Source organism: Scyliorhinus torazame, chromosome 1 (genome assembly GCF_047496885.1).
Source record: "Scyliorhinus torazame isolate Kashiwa2021f chromosome 1, sScyTor2.1, whole genome shotgun sequence".
Classification (NCBI taxonomy): Eukaryota; Metazoa; Chordata; class Chondrichthyes; order Carcharhiniformes; family Scyliorhinidae; genus Scyliorhinus; species Scyliorhinus torazame.
The window spans coordinates 76,249,678-76,275,895 of NC_092707.1; the positions used below are offsets into that span (position 1 = coordinate 76,249,678).

At 47.4% G+C, this 26,218-nt stretch overlaps 1 protein-coding gene across 1 annotated transcript in view; it reads left to right on the top strand.

Moving 5' to 3' along the window:
* Window positions 1-26,218, top strand: part of vsig10 (V-set and immunoglobulin domain containing 10) — a 46,695-nt gene that overhangs the window by 369 nt on the left and 20,108 nt on the right. The window contains exon 2 of the mRNA XM_072496739.1: window positions 18,017-18,301. Within this exon, the coding sequence (XP_072352840.1) occupies window positions 18,017-18,301 (285 nt within the window). The remainder of the gene's footprint in view (window positions 1-18,016; window positions 18,302-26,218) is intronic.

A 26,218-nucleotide genomic window follows, 5' to 3' on the forward strand; every position in this document is an offset into this window, starting at 1 on the left:
GGAGGTCTTGTATCAGGCATGTGGATGATGTGGCCCACCTAGCAGAGCTGATCAAGCATGGTCAATGCAGTGATGTCGGCCTGAGCAGGAACATTGATATTGGTGTGCCTATCCTGCCAATATTTACAGGATACTGCGCAGGCATTGACAATGGTACACCTCCAGAGTTTTGAGGTGCCTGCTGTACAATGCCTGAGTCTATGAGTCATATGGGAGTGTGTGTATCACTACTGTTCTGTAGGACCAAAAGCTTGATCCTGGTTCTGAGGCACGCATCTTCAAACACATTCTTCCTCAGGTGACTGAAGGCTACTCTGGTGCACTGAAGGTAGTGTTGAACCTTGTTGTCGATGTCTGCCCTTGTTGACAATAGGCTCCCAAGGCCTCGTCATGGCTTTTAATACATATAGGGACAGGTTTGCAATGAGGACTGTCAGTGGATACAGCAGATTTAGATCATTTGGGACTTGGGTGGCGAGATGGCAGATTGAGTTTATTCCATATTTCATAGAATTTACAGTGCAGAAGGAGGCCATTCGGCCCATCGAGTCTGCACCGGCTCTTGGAAAGAGCGCCCAACCCAAGGTCAACACCTCCACCCTATCCCCATAACCCAGTAAACCCCACCCAACACTAAGGGCAATTTTGGACACTAAGGGCAATTTACCATGGCCAATCCACCAAACCTGCACATCTTTGGACTGTGGGAGGAAACCGGAGCACCTGGAGGAAACCCACGCACACACGGGGAGGATGTGCAGACTCCGCACAGACAGAGACCCAAGCCGGAATCGAACCTGGGACCCTGGCGCTGTGAAGCAATTGTGCTATCCACAATGCTACCGTGCTGCCGTAATGCAGACAAATGTGAGGTAATGCATTTTGGAAGGTCTAACACAGGTAGGGAATATACAGAGAATGATAGAACCCTCAAGAGTATTGACAGTCAACGACATCTTGGTGTACAGGTCAATAGGTCACTGAAAGGGGCAACACAGGTGGAGAAGGTAGTCAAGAAGGCATACGGCATGCATGCCTGCTATGAGGAGAGATTGAATAAACTTGGTTTGTTCTCACTGGAACGAAGGAGGTTGAGGGGCGACCTTGATAGAGGTCTACAGGATTATGAGGGGCATCGACAGAGTGGATAGTCAGAGACTATTACCCAGGGTAGAGGGGGTCAATTACTAGGGGGCCATGGTTTAAGGTGCGAGGGGCAAGATTTCGAGATGTACGAGGTAATTTTTTTTTTTAAACAGTGGGTGCCTGGAACTCACTGCCAGAGGAGGTGGTGGAAGCAGGGACGATAGTGATGTTTAAGGGGCATCTTGACAAATACATGACTAGGATGGGAATAGAGAGTTACGGACCCTGGAAATGTAGAAGATTTTAGTTCAGACGGGCAGCATGATTGGCGCAAGCTTGGATGGCTGAAGGGCCTGTTCCTGTGCTGTACTTTTCTTTGTTCTTTTGACCTTCGACTTACGGATGTTTAGTGTAAGGCACATGCACTCACATGCTTCGGTGAAGGTGTTGACGATGGCTTGGAGCTTGGCCTCTGAATATGTGCAAATGCAAGTATCATCTGCATTTCAGGTCACACAAGAATTCATCAATGTTCTATGAACACCATGGCCTATGAGTTGTGTTGATTGATACTGCTACTACTCTTATCTCTCTGTCAACTTCATCCGTAGTTATTTCAACACTGTTCCTGAAGTATGCTTGTTATTTTTATCTATCTGTAGTACTTTATGTTTTGTCCTTACTAAATTTCATCAGCTGTTCTACCCTATAAATACATTTTATCCAAAGCATTCTGTACTTTCTGAGATGTTCTCTCCCCCCCCCCCCACACACACACCCCAACACACACATGCAAATTTTACACAGTGCCTGAAGTAAAGCCACATGCAAGTCTGAAACTGTCGTGGTTCCAGCAGTCAATGTAAAGGCACCCCACTCTCCACCTTCCCACTAATATTGGGTGACTTCTCATATTCAGCATATTTTAATCCATTCCCATGGGTTTGCACTGAACAGACCAGGAATAACCAAATTCACATTCTGGTCTGTGCTAAAAGCAAATTACTGCGGATGCTGGAATCTGAAACCAAAGAGAAAATGCTGGAAAATCTCAGCAGGTCTGGCAGCATCTGGCGGGAGAGAAAAGAGCCAACGTTTCGAGTCCAGCTGACCCTTTGTCAAAGCTAAAGACAGAGAAAGTGGGAAATATTTATACTGTGGAGTGAGAATGAAAGATGAGTCAAAGCCACAGAAACCAAGGGGAAAGAGTGCTAATGCAGTCCACAGAGAGAACAAAAGGTGTGACAGGCCAAACGGCAGAGAAACTAACATCAGAGAATATACTGATTAGCTCTACCCCACCTCGACCCACTCGTTTTCATCGGTCGCTGTTTGGCCTTTCACACCTTTTGTTCTCTCTTGGGGCTGCCATTAGCCCTCTTTCCCCTTGGTTTCTGTGGCCATTAGCACCCCCCCATTTCCCTTGGGTTTCTGTGGCTATGACTCATCTTTCATTCTCACTCCACAGTATAAATATTTCCCATTTTCTCTGTCTTTTAGTTTTGACAAGGGGTCATCTGGACTCAAAACATTAGCCCTGTCTGTGCTACGTTGTTGAATTTAGCTATGGAAGTAGAAAGGCAGCAATACAGTTAGGTTGAGATGGAAGGGTGGCTGGATTCCTCCAGTCTTGTGCCTGTCTGAACTGGCCAATGAAATCGGGGACAGAATACAATCTGATGTCTAATGGAGAAGACTTTTTTGATGTTTTATGGCAACAGCATTTGTGGAAGGCAGCAATATGAGGGGCAGGGTGAGAATAGAAGGATCCATATCCTCCGTGTTAACCCATTTTGGCTGTTTTTCTTTATTGAGGCATTTATATTTTAAATTATTAACACAATAGACATAAACACAACCCCAAACAGCCAACATGGCTATCCATAAACCAGCACAACCGACCTGCCCTAACCTGTCCAACTCTCGCTGTCTCCTTTTAATTCCCCCACTGCTGACAGGTTAATTTTTCCCAAAGAAGCGATAAACACCTGCCACCACCTGGAAAAACCCTTGCACTGGGCCCCTCGAGGCAAACTTTATTTTCTCTATACCTGAGAAACCCCACCAGGACACTCACCCACACCTCTGACTTTGGGAGCCTGAGTCCTCCATTCTAACGAGATCAGTCTCCGGGCTACCAGGGAGGCAAAGGCCAAGACATCGGCCTTTCTCGCCCTCTGGACTCCTGGGCCTTCTGACACGCAAATAATCGCCACCTCTAGACTCGGGACCACCTTCACTTTCAGAAACTCCGACGTAATGTCAGCAATCCTCTGCCAGAATCCCCCAAGCTTTGGACATGCCTAGAACATGTAAGCGTGGTTCGCGGGCCCACCCACGCACCGTCCACACCTATCCTCCACCCCATCAAAAATCCTGTTCATCTGAGCCACAGTCATATGTGCCCTGTGTACCACCTTGAACTGAATAAGGCTAAGCCTAGCGCACAACAAGGATGCATTGACTCTCCTCAGGGCATCCTCCCACAGCCAAGTCTCCAACCCCCTACACAGCTCTTCCTCCCCACTTATGCTTCACCTCCCCTATCGGGCACCCCTCCCAATCCATCAGCTCCTTATAATTTTCCGACAAACCACCGCCTTTTCTTATAGCCCCTGGGTGGCAGGTACGGAAAGGTCGATACTTGCCTCTGCACAAAGTTCGTCACCTGCAAATACCGGAACCGCCGGGCAGCTTAAATTCTTCCTCCAATTTTTCCAAACATGGAAAGCCGCGGTCGATGAACAAATCCCCAAACTGCTCGATTCCAGCCACCGGAACAACCCGGTGATTGTTACATATCGGCGTTCACACCAAAGCCCCCTCACACCTAGGTGCTGCCACCACTGTCCCCGCACCCTGAGTGCCGCCGCCACGTACCGGGCCCGTGGAGTACCTGGCTGGTGAGAATGGCAGAGGCACCGTTAACAGTGCCCCCAAACACGTATCCTAGCATGAGGCTTCCTCCATCCGCTCCCATACCCATCTGTCCCCCACTTACCCATTTCCCTGACTGTGGCTATATTTGCCACCCATTAGTAATTCATAAACTCTACAGCACCTTCTTCACCTGCTGAGTTTTTACCCACCCACACAAATCCTAAAATCACCACCACGTTCACCCTCCTAAAGAAAACCTTGGGGATAAAAATCAGGAGGCTGTGAAGCACAAACAAGAACCTCGGGAGGACCTTCATCTCCACTGCTTGAACCCTCCCCGCCAGCCAATGACAACGGGGGTGCATCCCGTAAAGCCCCCCTTCATCTGCTCTACAAACCGAGCCAAATTCAGCTGATGCAATTGCATCCCCCCCCCCGGCCACCTGAATGCCCAAGTTACCGATTTTTCCCCCCCCCCCCCCCCCCCCCCCCCCCCCCACCACCACCACCATCACCACCACCATCTTAAACGGCATCTCTTCTCCTGCCCCCTTGCCAGGATTGGAAAGACCTCACTCTTCCCCATATTCACCTTATACTCCGAAACCTGTCCCAATTTCCTCTGAATTCCCCAATGTCTCCCAGCGGGTCCGAAATGTAAGGCAACATGCCATCTGCCTCTGGGACCCGTTCTCCAAGTCCTCCACCTTCTCCTGCAGCCACCTCGGAGTATCCGCATCATCCCCAATTCAGTCATTTTCCAAGGCAAGCTGTACCTCATGCTTCCCCACCATCTTCTCCACCTTCTGGATGACCTGGCTCTGGGCCTCCAACGTCGTTTCCAGGCAGTTGACCCCCGCCTTAATCGGATCCACCGCCCTCAGCCAGGTCTTCCAGATTCTCCTTCCTGTGCTGGGTGAATTTCTCATTCTAGATTGCCCACCAACTGCTCCGTCGACCATTGAGATGGTAGGGCTAGTCCCTGACCCTCCACCATCTTCCCCTGTATCGCAGGTACAGCTTCTCGCTACAACTGCTCCTTCTTTTTAGACCACTCCTGGTCCACTGAATCCATCCACCGATGGAACACTCTCTCCTTCCACCCATGCTGCACCTTTTTGCTCGATGCATCTGCCCTTATCCGGGGGAAAAGGTCCAAAAATACCACCCCAAGCGGGAGCTACTAAATGTGCAACCACACACTCCATGGCCGCTACAGGAAGTCATTCTGTTTTTCTTTTCAAAGCTCATGGCACTTTGCTCTATTTTGCCAGCAGTGTCTTGTATTTATTCCAAACCTGAATGATAGACTTTAGTTTTCATCCCTCCCACACCCTCTCACGTTCTAAAATAGACCTTCACTAGCTTAGCTCAGATATTCTTTAAAATCGGTAACCCTTATTTCCATTGATTCTTTGTCATTTTTTGACTTTCCACTTTCCACCTTTTTCCTTATTCTATCAAAATGATTTCTCAGTTCTGATGAGTGACCAAAGTTGAATTGTTGACTGGAATCTCTACAGATACCGACTGACATGCGTTTCAGTCTTCTTTGTTTTTGTTTGATTTCCAACACTTCCACCACACTGCCTTTATTACTGCTTGTAATAAGTAGATTCAAAGAAGAGGCATACAAGGTGGCAAGAAATAGCAATAGATCCACGGATTGGGAACAGTTTAAAATTCAGCAAAGGCAGAGCAGAGGATTGATTAAGAAGGGAAATACAATATGAAAGTAACATAAGAAATGAATGTAAAAGTTTCTATAGGTATGTAAAGAGAAAAAGATTGATAAAAGCAAATGTAGGCCTCTTACAGTCAGAAATGGGGCAACTCATACATTGAGGACCGAGAAATGGCTGAGGAAATAAAATCGTACTTTGCTTCTGTCTTCACAAAGGAAGACATAAATAATGTTCCGGAGGTTCTGAGAAACACAAGTTTTAGTGAGATCTGAAGGATATTAATAGAGAAATTGTTTTAGGGAAATTAATGGGATTGAAGGTGGGTAAATTTCCAGGGGCTGATAATTGTCATCCCAGAGTACTTAAGGAAGTAGCCCTAGAAATAGTAGATTCATTAGCGGTCATTTTCCAAAATTCTTTGGACTCTGGAATGGTTCCTGCAGATTGGAGAGTAGCTGGTTAGCACTGTTGCTTCACAGCGCCAGGGTTCCAGGTTCGATTCCCGGCTTGGGTCACTATCTGTGTGGAGTCTGCACATTCTCCCTGTGTCTGCGTGGGTTTCCTCTGGGTACTCCGGTTTCCTCCAACAAGTCCCGAAAGACGTGCTGTTAGGTCATTTGGACATTCTGAATTCTCCTTCTGTGTACCCGAACAGGTGCCGGAATGTGGTGACTAGGGGCTTTTCACAGTAACTTCATTGCAGTGTTAATGTAAGCCTACTTGTGACAAAGATTATTATTATAATATAAGCCTAATATTCAAAATGGCAGGTAGAGTGAAAACAAGGAAACTAACGTCGGTAGTAGGGAAGCTGTTGGAGTCCATTATCAAGGATTTCATAGAACAGCATTTGGCAAGCAGTGATCTAATCAGACAAAGTCAGCATGGATTTATTAAAGGGAAATCATGCTTGACAAATCTGTTGGAATTCTTGAAGATGTAACTAGTAGAGTCGACCAGGGAGACCCGGTGGATGTGGTTTATTTAGAGTTTCAGAAGACTTTCAACAAGTCTCACATAGCAGATTACAATGTACAATTAAAGTGCATGAGATTGCAGGTAATGTCTTGAGATGTATAGAAGGCTGGTTAGCAGATGGGAAGCAAAAAGCTGTAAAAAATGTGTCTTTTCCAATTGGCAGGCAGTGACTACTTGGGTACCACAGGGATCTGTGCTAGGACCCCAACTGTTCACATTAAATTCCCTCATCCAAACATATAATGTAGTATTTCCAAATTTGCAGATGATACAAAGTTGGGTGGGAGGGTGAACTGTAAGGAGGATGCAGAGATGCTTCAGAGGGATTTGGAAAGGCTGAATAAGTAGGCATATGCATGGCAGATGCAGTATACCACGGATGAATGTGAGGTTATGCGCTTCCGTAGCAAAAATGAAAGCAGATTATCATTTGAATGGGTGGAAATTGAGAGGTAGATACTCAGCGAGACTTTGGATGTCCTCGTGCATCAGTCGCTGAAAGTAAGTGCGCAGGTACAGCAGGCAGTAAAGAAGGCAAATGGTATGTTGACCTTCATAGTGAGAGATTTTGAGTATAGGAATAGAGATGTTTTACTGCAATTGTGTAGGGCATTGACGAGGCCACACCTGGAGTATTGTATGCAGTTTTGGTGTCCTTATCTGAGGAAGGATGTTCTTGCTATGTTCTTGGAGGGGATGAAATGAAAAAATGAAAATCGCTTATTGTCACGAGTAGGCTTCAATGAAGTTACTGTGAAAAGCCCCTAGTCGCCACATTCCGGCGCCTGTTTGGGGAGGCTGGTACGGGATGCATCAAAGGTCTACCTGGCTGATTCCTGGGATGGCGCGACTCATATGAGGAGAAACTAATTTGGTTAGGATTCTATTCATTGGAGTTTAGAAGAGTGAGACCGGATCCCATAGAAACTTATAAAATTCTAACAGAATTAGACAGGATATATACAGAAAGAATGTATCTGATGATGTGGTGTCCAGAACGAGGCGTAGTAGTTTGAGGATAAGGGGTAAACCTTTTAGGACTGAGGTGAGGAGAAATGCTAAATCTGTGGAATTCACGACAACCAAAGTAGTTGAGGCGAAAACATTGTGTAATTTCAAGAAGGAATTAGATGTAGCTCTAGGACCTAAAGGGATATGGGGCAGAAGGTGGGATCAGGTATTGAACTCCATGATCAGCCATGATAATGAATGGCGGAGCAGACTCGAAGGGCGACTAGCCTCCTCCTATTTTCTATGTATGTTTCTCTGGGGGATTCTCAACATTTAGCTTCTGACCCTTCCTCTTTTTTATGTTTTTTTTCTGTACAAAAATTAGTTATTCAGTTAAACAATCTTTTGTTTTGCTTATAACTTTATCACTGTATCTTCAAGTCTCTCCACTTCTTGGGCTGAGATTCATTCTGAGCTCCACACTTTTATCGACCAGACACATCTCAATTATTCTTTCAATATGCTAGTTTGTTGTACCTTAAATGAGCATTTTTTTAAAAATGCATATGCCTGCATGATATGAGTCTGGAAGCAAAATACTGCTGGTGAGGCAACTCTGAAATTTTACATCGCCACACCCCACCTCTTAAACAGTACAAAATTCATCATGTTTCCGCCTTTCTTTAGATGTGAAGAAGAGTCGTATGGACTTGAAACGTTTGCTCTGTTTCTCTCTCCATAGATGCTTCCAGACCTGCTGAGATTTCCCAGCATTTTCTGTTTTTACTTTGGCACAGATACAATGTCAGTTACAGTTCTATTTGGAGTGGGTGGCGAGGAAGAGTAAACCTGCACTCTAGGTGGAACCAAGGGGCAATTAAAACGCCAAGGAAACATGGAGTGTTTTGTCAACTGATTTAAGTGGAACATACAGTGCAGAAGGAGGTCATTCGGCCCATCGAGTCTGTACTGATCCACTTAAGCCCTCACTTCCACCCTATCTCCGTAACCCAATAACCCCTCCTAATCTTTTTGGACAGTAAGGACAATTTAGCATGGCCAATCCATCTAACCTGCACGACTTTGGACTGTGGGAGGAAACTGGAGCACCCGGAGGAAACCCGCGCAGGCACGGGGAGAATGTACAGACTCCGCACAGACAGTGACCCAGCAGGGGATTGGACCTGGGACCCTGGAGCAGTTAAGCCACAGTGCTAACCACTGTGCTACCATGCTGTGTTACACGCACTCACGATACTGGGGAAGCGTGAGATGACGCTTTAAGTCATTAGCAGTATTAACAAATGGATCAGAACCGTGCCCCACCACCACCACCACAGTCCAACTTGCAAAATGTTCAACCCACATAAGAACAAAGAAATGCAAACATGAACAAGGACCCCCAAGAATTTGTGATGTCCACATGCCCATCCCCAACATCCCACCCAGCCCATGCTTTTAAGCAAGAGAATTCACCTCAAAAATGCCTCTCAGCCACACCAGTTATACTACCCCAAATCAGACTCCACTTTTATACAGGGCAGCTTTTGCCTTGCTGAATGCCCACTTCTTCTTTGCCAGCTCCGCTGCTACATCCTAATAAAGCCTGATGGTGTGGTCTTCTCATTTGTAGCCGTGATGCTTCTTTTATAAAAGCAAAATACTGCGAATGCTGGAATCTGAAACCAAAAAGAAAATGCTGGGAAATCTCAACAGGAAGGCAGCATCTGTAGGGAGAGAAAAGAGTCCAATGACTCTTTGTCAAAGCCGTGATGCTTCTTTGTCCATCTCTGGACCCACACTTTTTCTTGGAAGCTGTGAAACCTCAAAATTACTGCTCACAGTGGTTCGTTGGGATGGGGTTTCTGTCGGAGTGTCCGGTGGGCACGATCCAGCTTGGTAGGGAATGTGACTCCACTCTTTCCCCCACCATCTTCTGTGGAAGTTGGGCCTTCCATCCCCTCAAGCAAACACGCAACACAATATTTTGCCTCCTTGAATGATTGTCCAAAACATTCACTTTGGCCGTCAGTGCTTTATTCGCCTCAGCCATCAGAGACATCTCTGCTTTCAGAGAGGCAATCTGGTCACTGTGCCTTGAAAGAGGCATCTCTAAGCCTTGTATCACAGTGCCATGCGCTTTTATAGTTTTCGTTGGGCTTCTCCAAAGTCAATCAAATGGGCCTCTTCCATTGAAGTGCAGAAGTCCCCCGACACTACCCCACCATTGCTTCTAAAATTCCGCCACCAAGGTTCTGGTAAGCATCTTGGCTGTTAGTGGAATGGCTGATGTCACAAAAGCTGTTTCTGCGATATTATCCACCGCCGAGCCCTGAGAAGCCTTTGATTCAGTCCATGAATAAATGCCCCCCACCCCCCTTTCCTCTATTTAAGCACCTTATTCCATTGAACAGGTGAGTTTTTAAACAAAAATAACTCCAGAAATTAGCAAAAAGGTCTAAAAGGACAGTATCCTAGTGGGAGCTACTTTGTGCAAGTCTTCCGCCTCCGCATAGATAACGTCACCAAAGTCTTTTTTGCGGTAATATTATTTAAACGTGGGTTAAGACGCATGCAGACAGTATGACTGCTGGAGCTGGGCAGCACGGTGGCGCAGTGGGTTAGCCCTGCTGCCTCACGGCGCCAAGGTCCCAGGTTCGATCCCGGCTCTGGGTCACTGTCAGTGTGGAGTTTGCACATTCTCCCAGTGTTTGCGTGGATTTTGCCCCACAACCTAATGGTGTGCAGGCGAGGTGGATTGGCCACGCAAAATGGCCCCTTAATTGGAAAATAAAAATGAATTGGGGGTACTCTAAATTTATTTTTCGAAAATGACTGCTAGAGCTGTGGTTAAATTGTTGTGAAAATTAGGTAATCATTGATTTGCAGGTGACGTATTTACTTATTTTGATAGGTAGCTAATGGAATATTATTTACATTTGAAGGACCTCCGGGGTGTAGATCATTTGAAGTGTACCGTGTTTGGTCCTGGCTAAACAAGTCAAGGGACAGCTTGACTTCTGCTTTGGGCACACATGATGTAGTTAATGGGAGGAGCCAGGTCTGTCTTAAAAGGAGTTGGTCCTAGAACACTCACCTGAATAGAGATGTTTCAGTTTTTGTCCTGAAAAGGTGTTCTCTCCAAAGATTCTGAACCGAGAAATGGAAGTTGAAAACCTGGTTGCTATTCATGAATGGTATTTTAAATATATTGATTTGCTGAATTGGAATATAGTGGCAAGTTTCAGAAGTTTTTTTTCTTCAGAGCTGTTGATTGTAAAACAATTTCTTTGTTGCTAATGTGGTTAATTCTGTGTTTAAATTAAAGTTTGATTTAATGGGACTTCCGGTGGCGGCTATGAGGGAGTAGGTCGCACATTTGGTGGCTCTCGTTTCGGTCGGACTTTTGGACCTTTTCCCCCCGACTTTTTTGCACTTGAGCGTGGAACTGGAAAGCAATAGTACTCAGGCACAGGACCCATACAGAATTGTATGGACCTAAGAAGCCAGAGGGACCGTAAACAGCAGAAGAAGTGATCTAGTAAAGGCACAGTGGAGGCTGTGAGAGGGATCAGCGTGGCTGGTGTGCAGAGCAAGGCGCTGACAGCCCAGCCCACAATGGAGCAGCTGCTGCAGACTATGCAGGAGGGCTTTTTGGCTCTGAAGCGTGACAACCTGGAGGCGCTACAGAAGTCGATTGACCGGATGGAAAAAAGGCTGGATGATCAGGCTGAGAAGCTCCAGCAGTTGGAGTAGTCAGTGGAGGAGCAGGCTGACTTTCAAACGGTGGCAGATGTGGAGATTCAGAGGTTGATAGACCAGCAAAAAGTGCTTCTAGTAAGGCTGGAGGACCTGGGCAACCGATCTCGCCGGCAGAACGTGAGAATCGTGGGCCTCCCGGAGGGGTCCGAGGGGCTGGAAGCTGCCGCGTATGTTTCAGACGTTGCTGGGGAACGAGGTGTTCCCGCGCCCGCCGGTGGTGGACAGGGCACACAGAGTGCAAGTGAGGCAGCCGCAACGAGGGGGTCCCCCGCGAGTGATGGTGGTACGCTTTCACAGGTACCTGGACAAGGAACGGGTGCTGCAATGGGCAAAGAGCACACGAAGCTGTACTTGGTACAATACCACCCTGCGTGTTTACCAAGATTTGAGCGCTGAGGTGGCCAGGAGGAGAGGAGGCTACAGGCAGGTGAAGGAGATGCTGTATAAAAACAAGGTGAAATTCGGGCTGCTTTTTCCGGCGCGACTGTGGGTTACGTATGAGGGTCAGCACCACTATTTCGAGGAACCCGAAGAGGCGATGGACTTCGTTAAGAAGCAAGAGCTGGCCCTGAGCTGAGGGCGTTTGGACTCATGTTAGAACTTTTAAGTAAATGTGGTGTCTCTCCCGTTTTGAAAATTGCCTGCATGTTTGGGTCCGTTTTTGTCGTTTCTTTTTCAACCTTTCTAGGGGGTAGGGATGTGTTTTTTTGCGTGGTTTACCTGAATGTTACCTTTTTGGGCTCTTTGACTAGTTGGAGTTTGGCTGGGGGGAAAATAATAACGAAAACAGTTAAAAGGGTTGGGTTAAGATGGATGCTTCAGACTTTGTGCAATCTTTTTCTGTGCTGGTATGGAAAGGACTGAGAGTACCTGTTAGTTCTTATCTCTTTTTTTTCTTGTTTAACTTGAATTGTGCTATTGTGGGGGTTGTTTATGACTTGTATAGAGTGTTTGCTTAAGTAGGGCTGACCTGGGGAAGTGGTATGGATGGATCGGGGGAGGGGTGACTGGGAACAATGGGTGGGAGACGCGCTGGCGTCGAGGTGGGGAGTCCCAGGCTAGCTGAGTGAGGCTAGACAACGGAAGCTGAGGTGGGGGTGTGTGCATATAGTTAGAGCAGAAATTCGGTGATAGGATTTGGGGGGGAGGGGGCAGGGGGGGGGGGCGGGGGGGGGAGGAGAGAGAGAAAGAGAGTTGTTCTGCTGACGGGGATGGAAATTGGGCATGGCAACAGTGAGGAGGACATGGGTGGAGCCGGTCAGGAGGCGGGCCAGATGAAGCGCGACACATGGCTGGGGGGCTGGTCAAGGAAAGGGGATGCCTGATTGGCAAAGGGGGGGGGGGGGTGAAGTGCCCCCCCCCCCCCCCCCCCCCCAACCAGCTGATCACCTGGAATGTTTGAGGGTTAAACGGGCCAGTGAAGAGGGCGCATGTGTTTGCGCATCTGCGGGTTCTGAAGGCGAACATAGTCATGCTGCAGGAGACGCACCTGAAAGTGGCAGACCAGGTTAGGTTAAGGAAGGGCAGGGTCAGTCAGGTCTTTCATTCGGGGCTTGATTCTAAGACGAGGGGGGTTGCGATCCTGATTAATAAAAGGATACAATTTGAGGCGGAGGGCACAGTCGTGGATGGGGGTGGCAGTTCGTTATGGTGAGGGGTAAGCTCGAAGGGGTGAGAGTAGTCCTGGTAAGTGTGTAAGCCCCTAATTGGGACGATCTGGATTTTATTAGGAGGATGCTAGGGAAGATCCCCGACTTGGACTCGCGTAGGCTGATCATCGGTGGGGACTTTTAATACAGGCCTGGACCGGTCATGTTCAAGACAGCGATGGCAAAGGAACTGAGAGGGTTCATGGAGCAAAGGGGGGGGAGCAGATCCGTGGAGATCTAGCCGGCCGACGGCGAGGGAGTTCTCGTACTACTCCCACGTCCACAAGTTGTACTCCCAAATTGACTACTTTGTTGTGAGTAGGGATCTGCTGGCTGAAATGGTGGGGACAGAATATTCGGCAATTGCCATATCGGACCATGCTCCACACTGGGTAGACCTGCAGTTTTGTAAAGACCGCATTCAGCGCCCACCATGGAGGCTGGAAATTGGATTATTTGCAGATGAGGCAGTGTGAGAGAGGCTGAGGAAATGTATGCAGAATTGCCTGCAGGTGAACGATACTGGAGAAGTCTCGGCAGCGGTGCTCTTGGGAGGCACTGAAGGCAGGGATGAGAGGGGAGCTGATTTCAATATGGGCGTACAGAGACAGGACAGACAGGGCAGAGACGAATCGACTGATTAAGGAAATTCTACGGACGGACAGGAGTTACGTGGAACCCCTGAGGCCAGAATTACTCCGGCAACGACAGAGGCTGCAGGCTGAATTTGGGGTGCTGACTACAGACAAGGCTGTAGAGCAGCTTAGAAAGGTAAAAGGCACGATTTATGAGCATGGGGAGAAGGCCAGTAGAATGCTTGCAAAACAACTAAGGACGAGGGAAGCGGCTAGGGAAATTGGGAGGGTAGTGGATGGGGAGGGTAATCTAATGGGTGATCCAGCAGGGCTGAACAAGGTCTTTAGGGACTTTTATAGGAAGCTGTACACTTCGGAACCCCCACGGGGGACCGGGAGGGATGAGGCAATTCCTGGACGGACTGACCTTCCCAAGAGTGGGGAGGGGGTTGGTGGACGGACTGGGGGCCCTGGTCAGGATCGAAGAGGTATTGAGGGGCCTGAATGTCATGCAGTCGGGTAAAGCCCTGGGGCCGGACGGGTAACCGGTGGAGTTTTACAAAAAATTTGCTGGGGTAGTGGGGCCAGTGCTTGTCAGGGTCTTTAACGAGGCAAGAGACCGAGGGAGTTTACCCCCGACGATGTCGCAGGCCACCATCTCGCTCATTCTGAAATGGGATAAGGACTTGGAGGCTTGTGGGTCATATAGGCCGATCTCTTTGATCAACGTAGACGCCAAGTTACTGGCCAAGGTTTTGGTGACCAGAATTGAGGACTGTGTACCGGATGTAATTGTGGAGGACCAAGCCGGGTTTGTAAAGGGGGGGCAGCTGGTGGCCAACCTAAGAAGGCTGCTCAACGTGATTATGATGCCCCCGGAGAGTAGGGAGGTAGAGATAGTGGTAGCCATGGATGTTGAAAAGGCTTTTGACCGGGTCAAGTGGGATTATCTGTGGGAGGTACTAGGATGGTTCGGGTTCGGGGCGGGGTTCATTGACTGGGTTAGGCTATTATATCAGGCCCCGGAGGCGAGTGTAAGGACGACATCAGACTACTTTAGACTGCACCGTGGGACAAGTCAGGGCTGCCCTCTTTCCCCACTGCTGTTTGCGCTGGCCATAGAGCCGCTGGCAATTGCACTGCGAGCTTCTAGGGGCTGGAAAGGGCTGGTCCGGGGGGGGGGGGGGGGGGGGGCATAGAGTCTCGTTATACGCAGACGATCTGCTGTTGTATCATAATCATGATATCATAAAATTCACAGTGCAGAAGGAGGCCATTCGGCCCATCGAGTCTGCACCGCCCCTTGGAAAGAGCACCCCACTGAAGCCCACACCACCTCCCTATCCCCAGTAACCCCACCCAACCCTTTTGGACACTAAGGGCCACTTAGGATGGCCAATCCACCTAACCTGCACATCTTTGGACTGTGGAAGGAAACCGGAGCACCCGGAGGAAACCCACGCACACACTGGGAGGATGTGCAGACTCCGCACAGACAGTGACCCAAGCCGGAATTGAACCTGGGACTCAATCCCAGGCAACATCCTGGTGAATCTCCTCTGCACCCTCTCCAGTGCAATCACATCCTTCCTATAGTGAGGCGACAAGAGCTGTACACAGTACTCCAGCTGTGGCCCAAGAAAGTTTTGTACAGCTCCAACATAACCGACCTGTTGTTATAATCTATGCCACTTGCCCTCTTACCTACCCTATTAACCTGTCCTGCCGCCTTCAGGGATCTGTGGACCAACACGCCATGTATCGGACCCAATGGTGGGGATGGACGGTATTAGGGCAACCGTGAGGTATACAATACCTCCGGGTACAAACTGAATATGGCTAAGAGCGAGTTGTTAGTAATTCAGGCGAGGGGGCAGGAAAGTAGGCTGAAGGGGTTGCCGTTCAGGCTACTGTGGGAGAGTTTCCGATATTTGGGGATTCAGGTGGCATGGGACTGGGGCAAGTTGCATAACCTCAACTTGTCCCAACTGGTGGAACGAGTGAGGGAGGAGGTCTGGAGGTGGGGTGCTTCCGCTGTCATTGGCGGGGAGGGTGCAGACTGTTAAGATGATGATTCTCCCGCGGTTCTTTGTTTTTCAGTGTCTCCCCATCTTTGTCCCGCGGTCCTCCTTTAAGAGGCTGAATAAAATTATTCTGAGATTTGTATGGGCAGGGAAGTCCCCGCGGGTGACGAGGGTGATGCTTGAAAGGAACAGAGGAGAAGGGGGGCTGACGTTGCCGAACTATTACTGGGCGGCCAACATAGCGATGATAAGGAAATGGCTGGTGGGTGCGGGGTCGGTTTGGGAGCGGATGGAGGCTGCTTTGTCCAGGGGCACTAGCTTAGCAGCCCTGGTCACGGCGCCTCTGCCGCTTCCGCTGGCACGGTACTCCACCAGCCCGATAGTGGTGGCGGCTCTTCGGATCTGGGGCCAGTTGAGGAGACATGTAGGAGAGGTAAGGGCATCAATGGGGACCCCAATGTGTGGCAACCACCGATTTGCCCCAGGGGACATGGACGGGGGGTATCGACTGTGGAGGAGGGCAGGGATTGTGAGGATGGGGGATCTGTTCCTGGAATGGAGCTTTCCGAGCATGAGGGCACTGGAGGTGAAGTTTGGGCTGGCGAGAGGGAACGACTTTAGATATTTACAGGTGCGGGATTTTGTACGCAGACTGGTGCCATCCTTCCCACGTCTCCTGCCGCAGGGGAGGCAGGACAGGGTAGTTTCTAGGAGAGAGGTGGGAGAGGGTGGAGTCTCCGACACCTACAAGGAACTAATGGGAGCTGAGGATACACAGACCGAGGACCTGAATCCTAATGGAAAAAAGAGCTCGTTTGGGCGGGGGGGGTGGTATCTGAGCAGAAGTCCTGAGCAGAGTAAACACGACCGCAACATGGGCAGGCTCAGCCTGATCCAATTTAGGGTCGTGCACCGGGCCCAGATGACGGTGGCCCGGATGAGCAGATTCTTCGGGCTGGAGGACAAGTGTGCTAGATGCGCCGGAGGGCCGGCTAACCATGTACACATGTTCTGCTCGTGCCCTAAACTTTCTTGGCCTAGAGAATGTCAGGTTCGCCTTGGGAGGTTCGCTATTATTGTTCGCCCGAAGGTGGCAGCCATTTATTGACTTATTCGCAGAGGAGTAAGCGTCAGCAGGGGCGGGGGGGGGGGGGGGGGGGCGGCAATGGTAGAGTAGAGTAGGGGGATATTGAGGCAGGTCCTTGCGTGAACAGAGCTGTGGTTTGCACTATGTTTAATTTGTGCCTTGACTTTTTTTTGTATTGTACAATGTCACTTTTTCTACATGCCTAAAATACCTCAATAAAATTGTTTGTTTTTAAAAAAAAAGTTTGATTTAATGGGTCAGTGTTATCAAAAATTGCAAATAGTTATGTTCTTGCCTGGGATCCTAACAAAATTGGGGACTCATCCGCGACCCGAACAAAATTAAGAATTGTTAACTACGTTGCTACTCAATTCAACATGATATCTTTACTTTTTTTCAAGAAAATATAACATTTGGTCTCTGAGAAAATGCAGTAATGTTACCATTAGCAAATATCAAGAATCTGAGAGGTTTAACCCCTCCCCCCTTTAAACAAAGACATTGATTATAAACTGAAATGGCATAGGTCTGAATTTTAGCCCCAACCTTCTTATTGACCATAAGTGATTTTCATGTTCATAGAGTTTCCCCAAATTTCAGAATTCTGAGTGTGTGAATATACACAAAAATAGAGTTGCAAAATTTCCTTCAATCGCTTGATTTCTATCCGGTTTATTCTAACAACTAATTTAATGTGGCTGCCTACCTTTCTGAACCCTGACTGGTTTTATTGTGAACATGACATTTCCATGGTTAAAACACAGCTGATTTGATCAAACAACCCAATGATATGATTAGTAATCTTGGTAGGAAACTGCTCTCTTTAAAGTAAAACATCAAAATAAACTATTGGTGGTGGCTGGAGTGTTGAATATTAGAAATTGGTTATTTTCAAACTATATCGCCACCACCTTGACCTTGCCATCTCATGTGGTCTTATTAGTGCCCTCATTTCAATACAGATAAAGCCATCTCTCGGATCACTTCCTTGAATCGTTCACCATCCATATCCCTCTTCTGTGACTCAGCCCTACCTCCTACCAATTACAACCACGCTTTCAACATCCCAACCATCAAGCCTTTGGCCCACAATTCACCCCAATGTTCCTGCTGTTAATGATTTGCTTAACCACATCTTTACTTCCACATTTGATGTCCTAATCGTAGAAAGTTCACAACACCAACCGAGTTTGTTTTCCCCACTTCAGGGAGGCGATGACATATGATAAGACTTTGTCTGTTAAAGAATGAAACTGTTAATTCATCTGGCATATTTAGTGCTGTTTCCAATGTTGTGTTGCTTTGGCTTCTGACTAAAATGTGCTTTTTGCACTGGCAGATCACGGTGAGAAATTTACCATTACCATTGGTCCTGGAGAAGAGTTGCCAAATAAAACAATGTATGTAATCAAGCACAAAAACGTTTCCTTCAGCTGCTCAAGCATGTCACAACAAAATCTGTCCATATCGTGGATCTTTGTTCGTCCAGATACAAATCCTGAAACTTTTACATCTGTTGTGGGGAACCATACAGAATTTACGCTTTTCAATGTAGATTATGACAACCAGGGGAATTACACTTGCTCAAAAAACCTCAGTGACACCAAGGAAGTCCTTGTTTATTGTAAGTTACTTTTACATTTACTTGTCATATCTCTTAAGATAAGTGTTTTACTAATGATAGAGTATAATTCCCGTACCAGCCTCCCCGAACAGGCGCTGGAATGTGGCGACTAGGGGCTTTTCACAGTAACTTCATTTGAAGCCTACTTGTGACAATAAGCGATTTTCATTTTTCATTTCATTTATTTTTCAGGTTTTGAAAATTAGCACTTCGTTAAATACAAATATAGTTTTATTTTAAATGTATTGCTTTTATCATTTCAGGCTGTTGCATTCCTTATCAGTAAGTGCTTCATTAATGCGAGAATAGGGGGCAGCATGGTGGAGCAGTGGTTAGCACTGCTGCCTCATGGCGCTGAGCCCCAGGTTCGATCCCGGCTCCATGTCACTGTCCGTATGGAGTTTGCACATTCTCCCTGTGTCTGCATGGGTCTCAGCCTGACAACTTAAAAATTATCATAGAATTTACAGTGCAGAAGGATGCCATTCGGCCCATTGAGTCTGCACCGGCTCTTGGAAAGAGCACCCTATTCAAGCCCACACCCCCACCACCCAGTAACCCCACCCAACACTAAGGGCAATTTTGGACACTAAGGGCAATTTACCATGGCCAATCCACCTAACTTGCACATCTTTGGACTGTGGGAGGAAACCGGAGCACCCGGAGGAAACCCACGCACACGCGGGGAGGATGTGCAGACTCCGCGCAGATAGTGACCCAAGCCGGAATCGAACCTGGGACCCTGGAGCTGTGAAGCAAGTGTGCTATCCACAATGCTACCGTGCTGCCCGCAAATGTGCAGGGTAGGTGGATTGGCCATGCTAAATTGCCCCTTAATTGGATTTTTTTATTTTATTAATGCAAGAAAAGGTCTAAAAAAGAAAATAAACAATTTATAACGTATTTGACTTTGTTTAGCATTAAGATCCTGTTGCTAACTTTTGGTTGGCTCTGAATTTGTAATTTGCTCTGTCTGTTTAACCTTTGCTCTAGAGTCACCAGGTATCTTTATGATACCGCCACGAGGTTCAAGTTCAAGTAATGATCAATAACGCAACACCCCAATTAGTAAGATTGTGCTGGGGGCTCTGGGGTGAACTACCTATCTTTCTGGGGGTGTTTTTGCGATAAAGGGGCCTGTGTTGTGGTGCGGTGAGATGATTTCACATTCGTGGGGGGTGCCTGGGTACTGAAGGTTATTGGCTAAGAAAGTGCGGATCTTGGTCCTTTTAACGGTGATGTCCCATCCCTGCAAAAGAAGGGTCCATCTAGCTGCTCTAATTTGGCTTACTGTACCGTCCTTAAGTCGTCCATCAAGTAAAAGTTGGTTGGGGGTGTGTTCCGTGAGGATTGTGAAGGGGTTTAGAAAAATACTGAAACGCCCAGAAAACTGCGTGCAGGTGCCTTTCACAGGCCGAAAATCCCTGCTCCACAGGATCTAAAAGTCTGGAGGCGTAAGCCACGGGTCTTAACTGTTCATGCCATTCCTGGAGGAACACGGCCGAAAGGGTGTAGTCTGTGCTAGCTATCTCTATAGCATAGCGGGAAAGCGGGTCTGGAACCTGTAGTGCGGGGTCTGCAATGAGGGCTCTTTTTAAAGCATCCAGAGCATCCGTATGCTGTGGAAGCCATTCCCATGGGGCTCCTTTCTTTAGGAGTTCCAAGAGGGGTGCTGCCTTGGTGGCGAAACCGTCAATGTGGTTTCAGCAGTAGCCAACCAGTCCTAAAAACGACGGGAGGGCTGAAACATTCTGGGGAAGAGGCAATTTGGCAATCGAGTCAATTCTTTTGTGCTCGATCTCGAGTTTACCGTGCGTGATATCGTACCCAAATATATCACTTTGTTTTCCAAAATCTGGGCCTTTTTGGGGTTTACTTTGTATCCAATCTGTTGTAGGAGTTCCAGGAGTTCGGACAGAAGCTCGATGTGCTCTTCCTTGGTGTCTGTCTGCAGTAATAGGTCGTCCACATACTGGACCAGACGTTTGGGGCAAGAACATTTCGATAATCCATTTGCCAGCTGTCGGTGGAAAATGTGGGGTGGGGCGGGGGGAGTTGTGGAATCCTTGTGGAAGGCATGTCCACGTGTACTGCTTTCCTTTAAAAGTGAAGGCAAATTTGTATTGGCACGCTTTTGTCAATGAAATGGACCAGAATCCGTTACTGACGTCCAAAACCATAAAGTATTGTGAGTTGAGTCCCTGTTTGAGCATGGTCTCGGTACTTGTGGCTACCGTGGGGGCTGCTACGGGGATGACTTCGTTGAGTTCCCGGTAATCGATGGTCAGTCGCCATGATCCATCGGGCTTTCGTACTGGCCAAATCGGGGCATTATTAGTGGAGGCTACTGATCTGAGTGCGCCCTGCTCTAATAAGCTGTCGATAACCTTTGCGATTTCTCCCTCGGCCTCTTGGGGAAATCCGTATTGCTTTTGGGGTCTAGGGTCAGGTCCTGTGATTTGAACGGAACCAGTCATCCGTCCACAATCGTGTTTGTGGGTCGCGAATACTGTCCTGTGCTTCTGCAGAACTGCCCTAACCTGCTTGTCTGTGCTAATCGTGGTCGGGTCAAACCAGAAATCGCCAACTGCGCTAATCTTGTTTGCATACTCACCTGTGAGCGTTGCGGGGGCTCTTGCGGATTTTGACATTCTCCAAACACATTGGTTTACCGGATCAAATGAAAGGTGGTGGGAGTTCATAAAGTCAATTCCCAAAATGTGTTCTGCTGTGTGGGGTAGATCTATGGGGTGCTTTGTCGTTATATATTGCCAATCTGAATGGGTACAGGGGCTGTGATGTGTCCCTGCTGTGAGTGGCCTGTGAAGCCGCTGAGGGTGATTGTGGCTGTCGTGGGCCACGTGTCTTTTTGGAACATGGTGGAGGAATTTATTGTGGTGCGGGACCCTCCTGTGTCCCAGAGAAATTTGATGGGCTATCCCTGTATCTTTGCTGCAACTACTGGTCGGCCGGACCTATCCCAAAGGGTGTCGCAGACCCAACTGGGGGAGCCTGAACACTGTCAGTCAGTTCCGTTCATGTCCGTCTGGTCTGAACGGGTGCCTACACTATGTACGGGCTCTGTCCTATTCTTATTCAGAGTGCCTGCCTGCTGGGCTCTCTCTGGCTTTCGTGGGGCATTGTATTCTCGTGCAAAGTGTCCTAACTGTCCACAGTTGTAACACTCCTGTGGCTTCTGTGGGGGGGCTGTTCCTGCCTTCGTTCACCATGCGGGGTTCTGGTGCGTTTTAACTGTGTGGATATCTGTTTCTGCCTGCTGTTCCTCGGGTTTCCTAACTGCGGGTTTGTTTTGGATAGATTGTTCCCAGGGGCGGGACAATCTCTTTAACACCCATTTCTCATTGTGTGCTTCTTCTGAGGGGTCATAGTTGGTACAGGCTTTTTGTCCTGCCTCTGTGGCATGGGAGATATGGGTGTGGGTCCATTTGGCCATACCTTCTTGGGACAAATGGGCGCGGTCTAGATTACCGAAAACGGCTGTAAAGTGAATCCACAGGCGTCCAGCAAACGCTGTGGGGTGTTCTGTCTTTTTCTGCCTGCACTTATTCAGGCCTTCTACTGGGTCACCTCTGTTATAGCCGATTGCGTCTAGGATCGCTGTGTGCATCTCTGCAAGGGTGCCTCCTCTTACATTCTGTGGGTCGGGAAGGGCTGCTACGACCGAAGGATCTAAACTCAAAACTCTGAGCTTCACGTGCTCACGCTCATCCAGGCCGTACATGGTCGCCTGCTGCTTTACTCTGGCAAAGAAGTGGTGGGGGTCAGGTGGGGAGGAACGGTGTGATTTTCTTGCAACCGTCCCGTAATTGGGTCACAGTTAAAGGGGTGGTATAAAGGGACTCTATCTCCGTCCGATGTGACTGGGTGGTTACTGGATTCATTGGTGCCTATACTATCTGCGATGTGGGGAGTTGGGGCGCTTTTCTCTTCTGGGGCTTTCCTTGCGCACATGTTCCCTGAACATATGTATGCGTGGTCTCATTTAATTCTTCCCAATCCGGGCCGTCTTCTGTATCTAACTGGGATCCAAAGGTGCTCTGGAATCCATTCTGAACTGAAAGCAAAGACTGCAGTTCTGCAATCTGCTTCCGGCACTTTACGTGATCTAATGAGCTTTGGCTCTGCTCCGTGGTGGTAGCATGGAGTGCTCTTAATGCTGCCTTTAAATCACTGCACTGCTTTCGCAATGCCTCTACCTGTTTCTCTGTTTCCTATCTTACCAGGACTGCATGTTGCGTGTCCTGATAGGCCTTTTCGTACTGTGTCTGGAAGCTGCTTAGGTGCGCCAGACAAGACTGGTGTGCCCGGTTGGCATCATCCACCTCTTCGCCCTCATCCTTTGCTGCTAACTTCCTTCTCAACTCTATGTTCTCTTTCTCAACCTCACTTACATCGACCTTCCTGTACGATGTACGATGGACCATTCGATGTACTCCTTCTATCTCTTTACGGAGCGTCAGAACGACCTCCTCTGTGCCTGCAATTGTGCCAGACAGGACACGATTGCCATCGGCTTGCGAACTTCTCCCAAGCTTTTCTTATGAATCTCTGACAGGTTCTCCCACCAAGTATGTCCTATACTCCTAGGTCCTGTTTCCTTATTCTCACAGAATTCACTCCAAAGGGGCCATCCTTTCCCTTTGAGGTACTTCCTGATTTCCTCTTCCTAAACGGGACACTGACCTTCTCTGCTGCTGGTCACTGCAACCACAAATTCTTCAGGGTTCATGAGGCGTTGCTTTGCCATCTTTCCTCTCTAAATGCTCTCTTAAAATTTGGAACGAGGGGTACTAAGGCGGTGCTGTAATTACGGGTACGGCTTTCGCTATTTTCCGGAATACAAACTCCCGACAGTTTTTCGCAATAAAAATCTATCAGTTTTACTTTATAGCCCTGTTAGTTACTCATGCATTAACACACGTCTGAATTACGAGGATTGATCAGAACTGCTTGAACACTTGTGGGTTTTTTTGTTCCCAATTGGATTCTAATTCAAATTTTGGGGATCTCCTGGAATGGTTAAGCCACTTCTAAGTCGGTTCCCGTCAGGATGTCGCCAGTAATATGTTGCTAACTTTTGGTTGGCTCTTAATTTGTAATTTGCTCTGTCTGTTTAACCTTTGCTCTCGAGTCGCCAGGTATCTTTATGATACCGCCATGAGGTTCAAGTTCAAGTACTGATCAATAACGCAACGCACCAATTAGTAAGATTCAAATCAAAACACATTTATTATATACAGAAAGTCACTACTTATGCATATAACTCTACTTTCTAGACTATTTCTATCACTAAAAGACCTATACTTAGCTTCGGAATTGGCCCACCAGGTCAGGGGAACAAAATGGCCTTTTGTTCAGGTCCTGAGTCTGCAGGATTCAAAAGCTGGTATGGACTTGTAGCTAGGAGCGCCTATCTCGTAGCGAGCGTTGACTGGAGACTTATTGGTTGTTGCGGAAGCTGGGCAGTTCACTCTCGGGTTGATTTGTGTTGTTGAGTGACTCTGCCAAGAAGGACGATTTGAACTTGGGGGCTTTACTTTATAGTCCCCAGGGGCTTCCCGCCCTTCGGGGCGGACCCCGTACCTGGTTCCAAGTGATTGGACTACGTTCCGATCACTGGGATTGATTTCTCCAATGCTGGAGGGGTTCCCTGATCACTGGGCGGTCCCTAAATGTCCGTTGGCCTTCCTTTGTCTTGGCTCCTGCTGGCGCCGAGGAGTCTGGCTTGGCCTTATTCACCTGAAATGTATCAATTGTGCCTGGGAATCGCTCATTACTATGCAGATGGCTGCTGGTTTCAGTGCTGTCTGTTTTTTGCAAGTTCCAATACACAGGATTTCTGCACTTGCTAGTTTTTGCCTGTGTTGGCTGAATTTCCCTTTCGTCTTTGCGGTTCTCCATTTTAAGTCGAGAAGTGGCCAACCCTGGTGGCTACAATCCCATGTTATGTCACTGATACTAGTTTAGATTGGTTCCTGTATTAAAGGAATCAGAAGAAACTTTGGTTTAAATCACTGAATGATACCGGAGTGACTTTCAACAAAGGATGGGAGGGAAACTGAAATTAGTGGGGAATTATGTCTGCGAGATCCCCAGCATCCTTCTTTTTGTCGCAAATACTTTGGATCACCTTGAAGCCAGCTATGAGGTTGCTGCAGCATCAAGCAGGTGGTTGAATAGGAGATTAAATAGTGGGACGTGTGAACTTTACTCAAAATTGGTACACATGGTACAAAATAAGCAGTCAAGCCATTTTAAAATGTTACCACATTAACTTGTGTGGTATATTTGCATAAATTTAGTTTACACTCCTTTTGAGTTTAGGGTATTGATGGGTGATTTAACTGAGGAATTTAACATGATAAAGGGATTTAATAACATTTTTAAAAAATATATATGTTTATTCAAATTTTTCCATACTCCGCACAAACCAGAACAAAAAAATACAAGAAAACACAAGTCAATATAAAAGTAAGAAAGAAAAACACATAATATATGATTAACTTAAATACTAAAACTTACCTAAACCCCCTAACAACGATGATGACTAACTCCTTAAAAAAGGAAATAAATGATTTCTACAACCCCATAATGGTGTATTTCACTTTCTCCAAATGCTGTCTAAATTGTTTCCAAATCTGAAGAGAGGAGACCCATCACTGGGTTTGAGGAAAATCTAGCGGGGGGAGGGGAGAGGAGAGGGGGAGAAAGTGCAATGGTGCAGTGAGTATGGCAAGAAGAGTAGAGGTAGTGCAGGAACAGGCCTCCATTTGTCCCCAATATAATCAGGATCATTGATCCACAGCAGAATTTTTTAATGTTAGCAGCCCAATAATAGAGCAATAAATTGGGGAGGGCGAAGCCCCCTGACTGTCTATCTCTTTGAAAGTGACCGCTACGGATACTGGGATTCTTACCCACCCAAATAAAAGAGGATATCAATTTGATTTAAAAAGGATTTGGGGAGAAAAATGGGAAGACCTTGAAAGAAAAAGAAAAACCTCAGGCGCACGTTCATTTTAATAGTTTGAACCCTACCCGCCAAGGATAGAGGAAGGTTGTTCCACCGCTGCAAATCCATTTTAACACTATTAACCAGGCTTGTGTGATTTGAATTATGAATTGAGGCCCAGTTGTGGGCCACCTGGTCCCCCAGATAGCGAAAACTCGTATTGGAAAGGTGAAAACATAACGTCCCCAATTGGGCTTGTCTCCCAGGGGGGTTAACTGGGAAACATTCATTCTTGCCTAAATTTAATTTGTACCCAGAGAAGGAAAGAAGGTGTTAAGCAACTTCATTATGCCATCTATGGACGAGGCTGAATCTTTCATATAAAGAAGCAGGTCATCCGCAAAAAGAGACAACCGATTCTCCACCTCACCCTGACTGATACCTCTCTGCTGTCTAGAGGATTTCAGCGCTATAGAAAACGGCTCTATTGTAAGGGCAAACAAAAGTGGTGGAAGTGGGCAGCCCTGCCTGGTGCCTCTACTAAAGGGAAAATAATCAGATTCCAAACCGTTCGTACATCGGCCATAAGGGCATTATATAACAGGCGAACCCAGTAAGCAAATTTCTGACCAAATCCAGACCTCCCAAGAACTTCAAATATAAACTCCCATTCCACTCTATCAAAATATCTTTTCAGCATCAAAAGGTATTATCACCTCCAGGTTCGAGTACTGGGGAGGGGAAAGGATGACATTTACCAGGCAACATACATTGACCAATAATTGATGGCCTGTCATGAAGCCTATTTGATCTTCCTAAATTAAATGTGGGAGGCAAGGCTCCAACTGAAGCGCCAACATTTAGCAAGTAGCTTTATTTCTGCATTCAAAAGTGATATAGTGCAGTATGAGCCACACTCTGTTGGGTCTTTGTCCCTGTTAAGA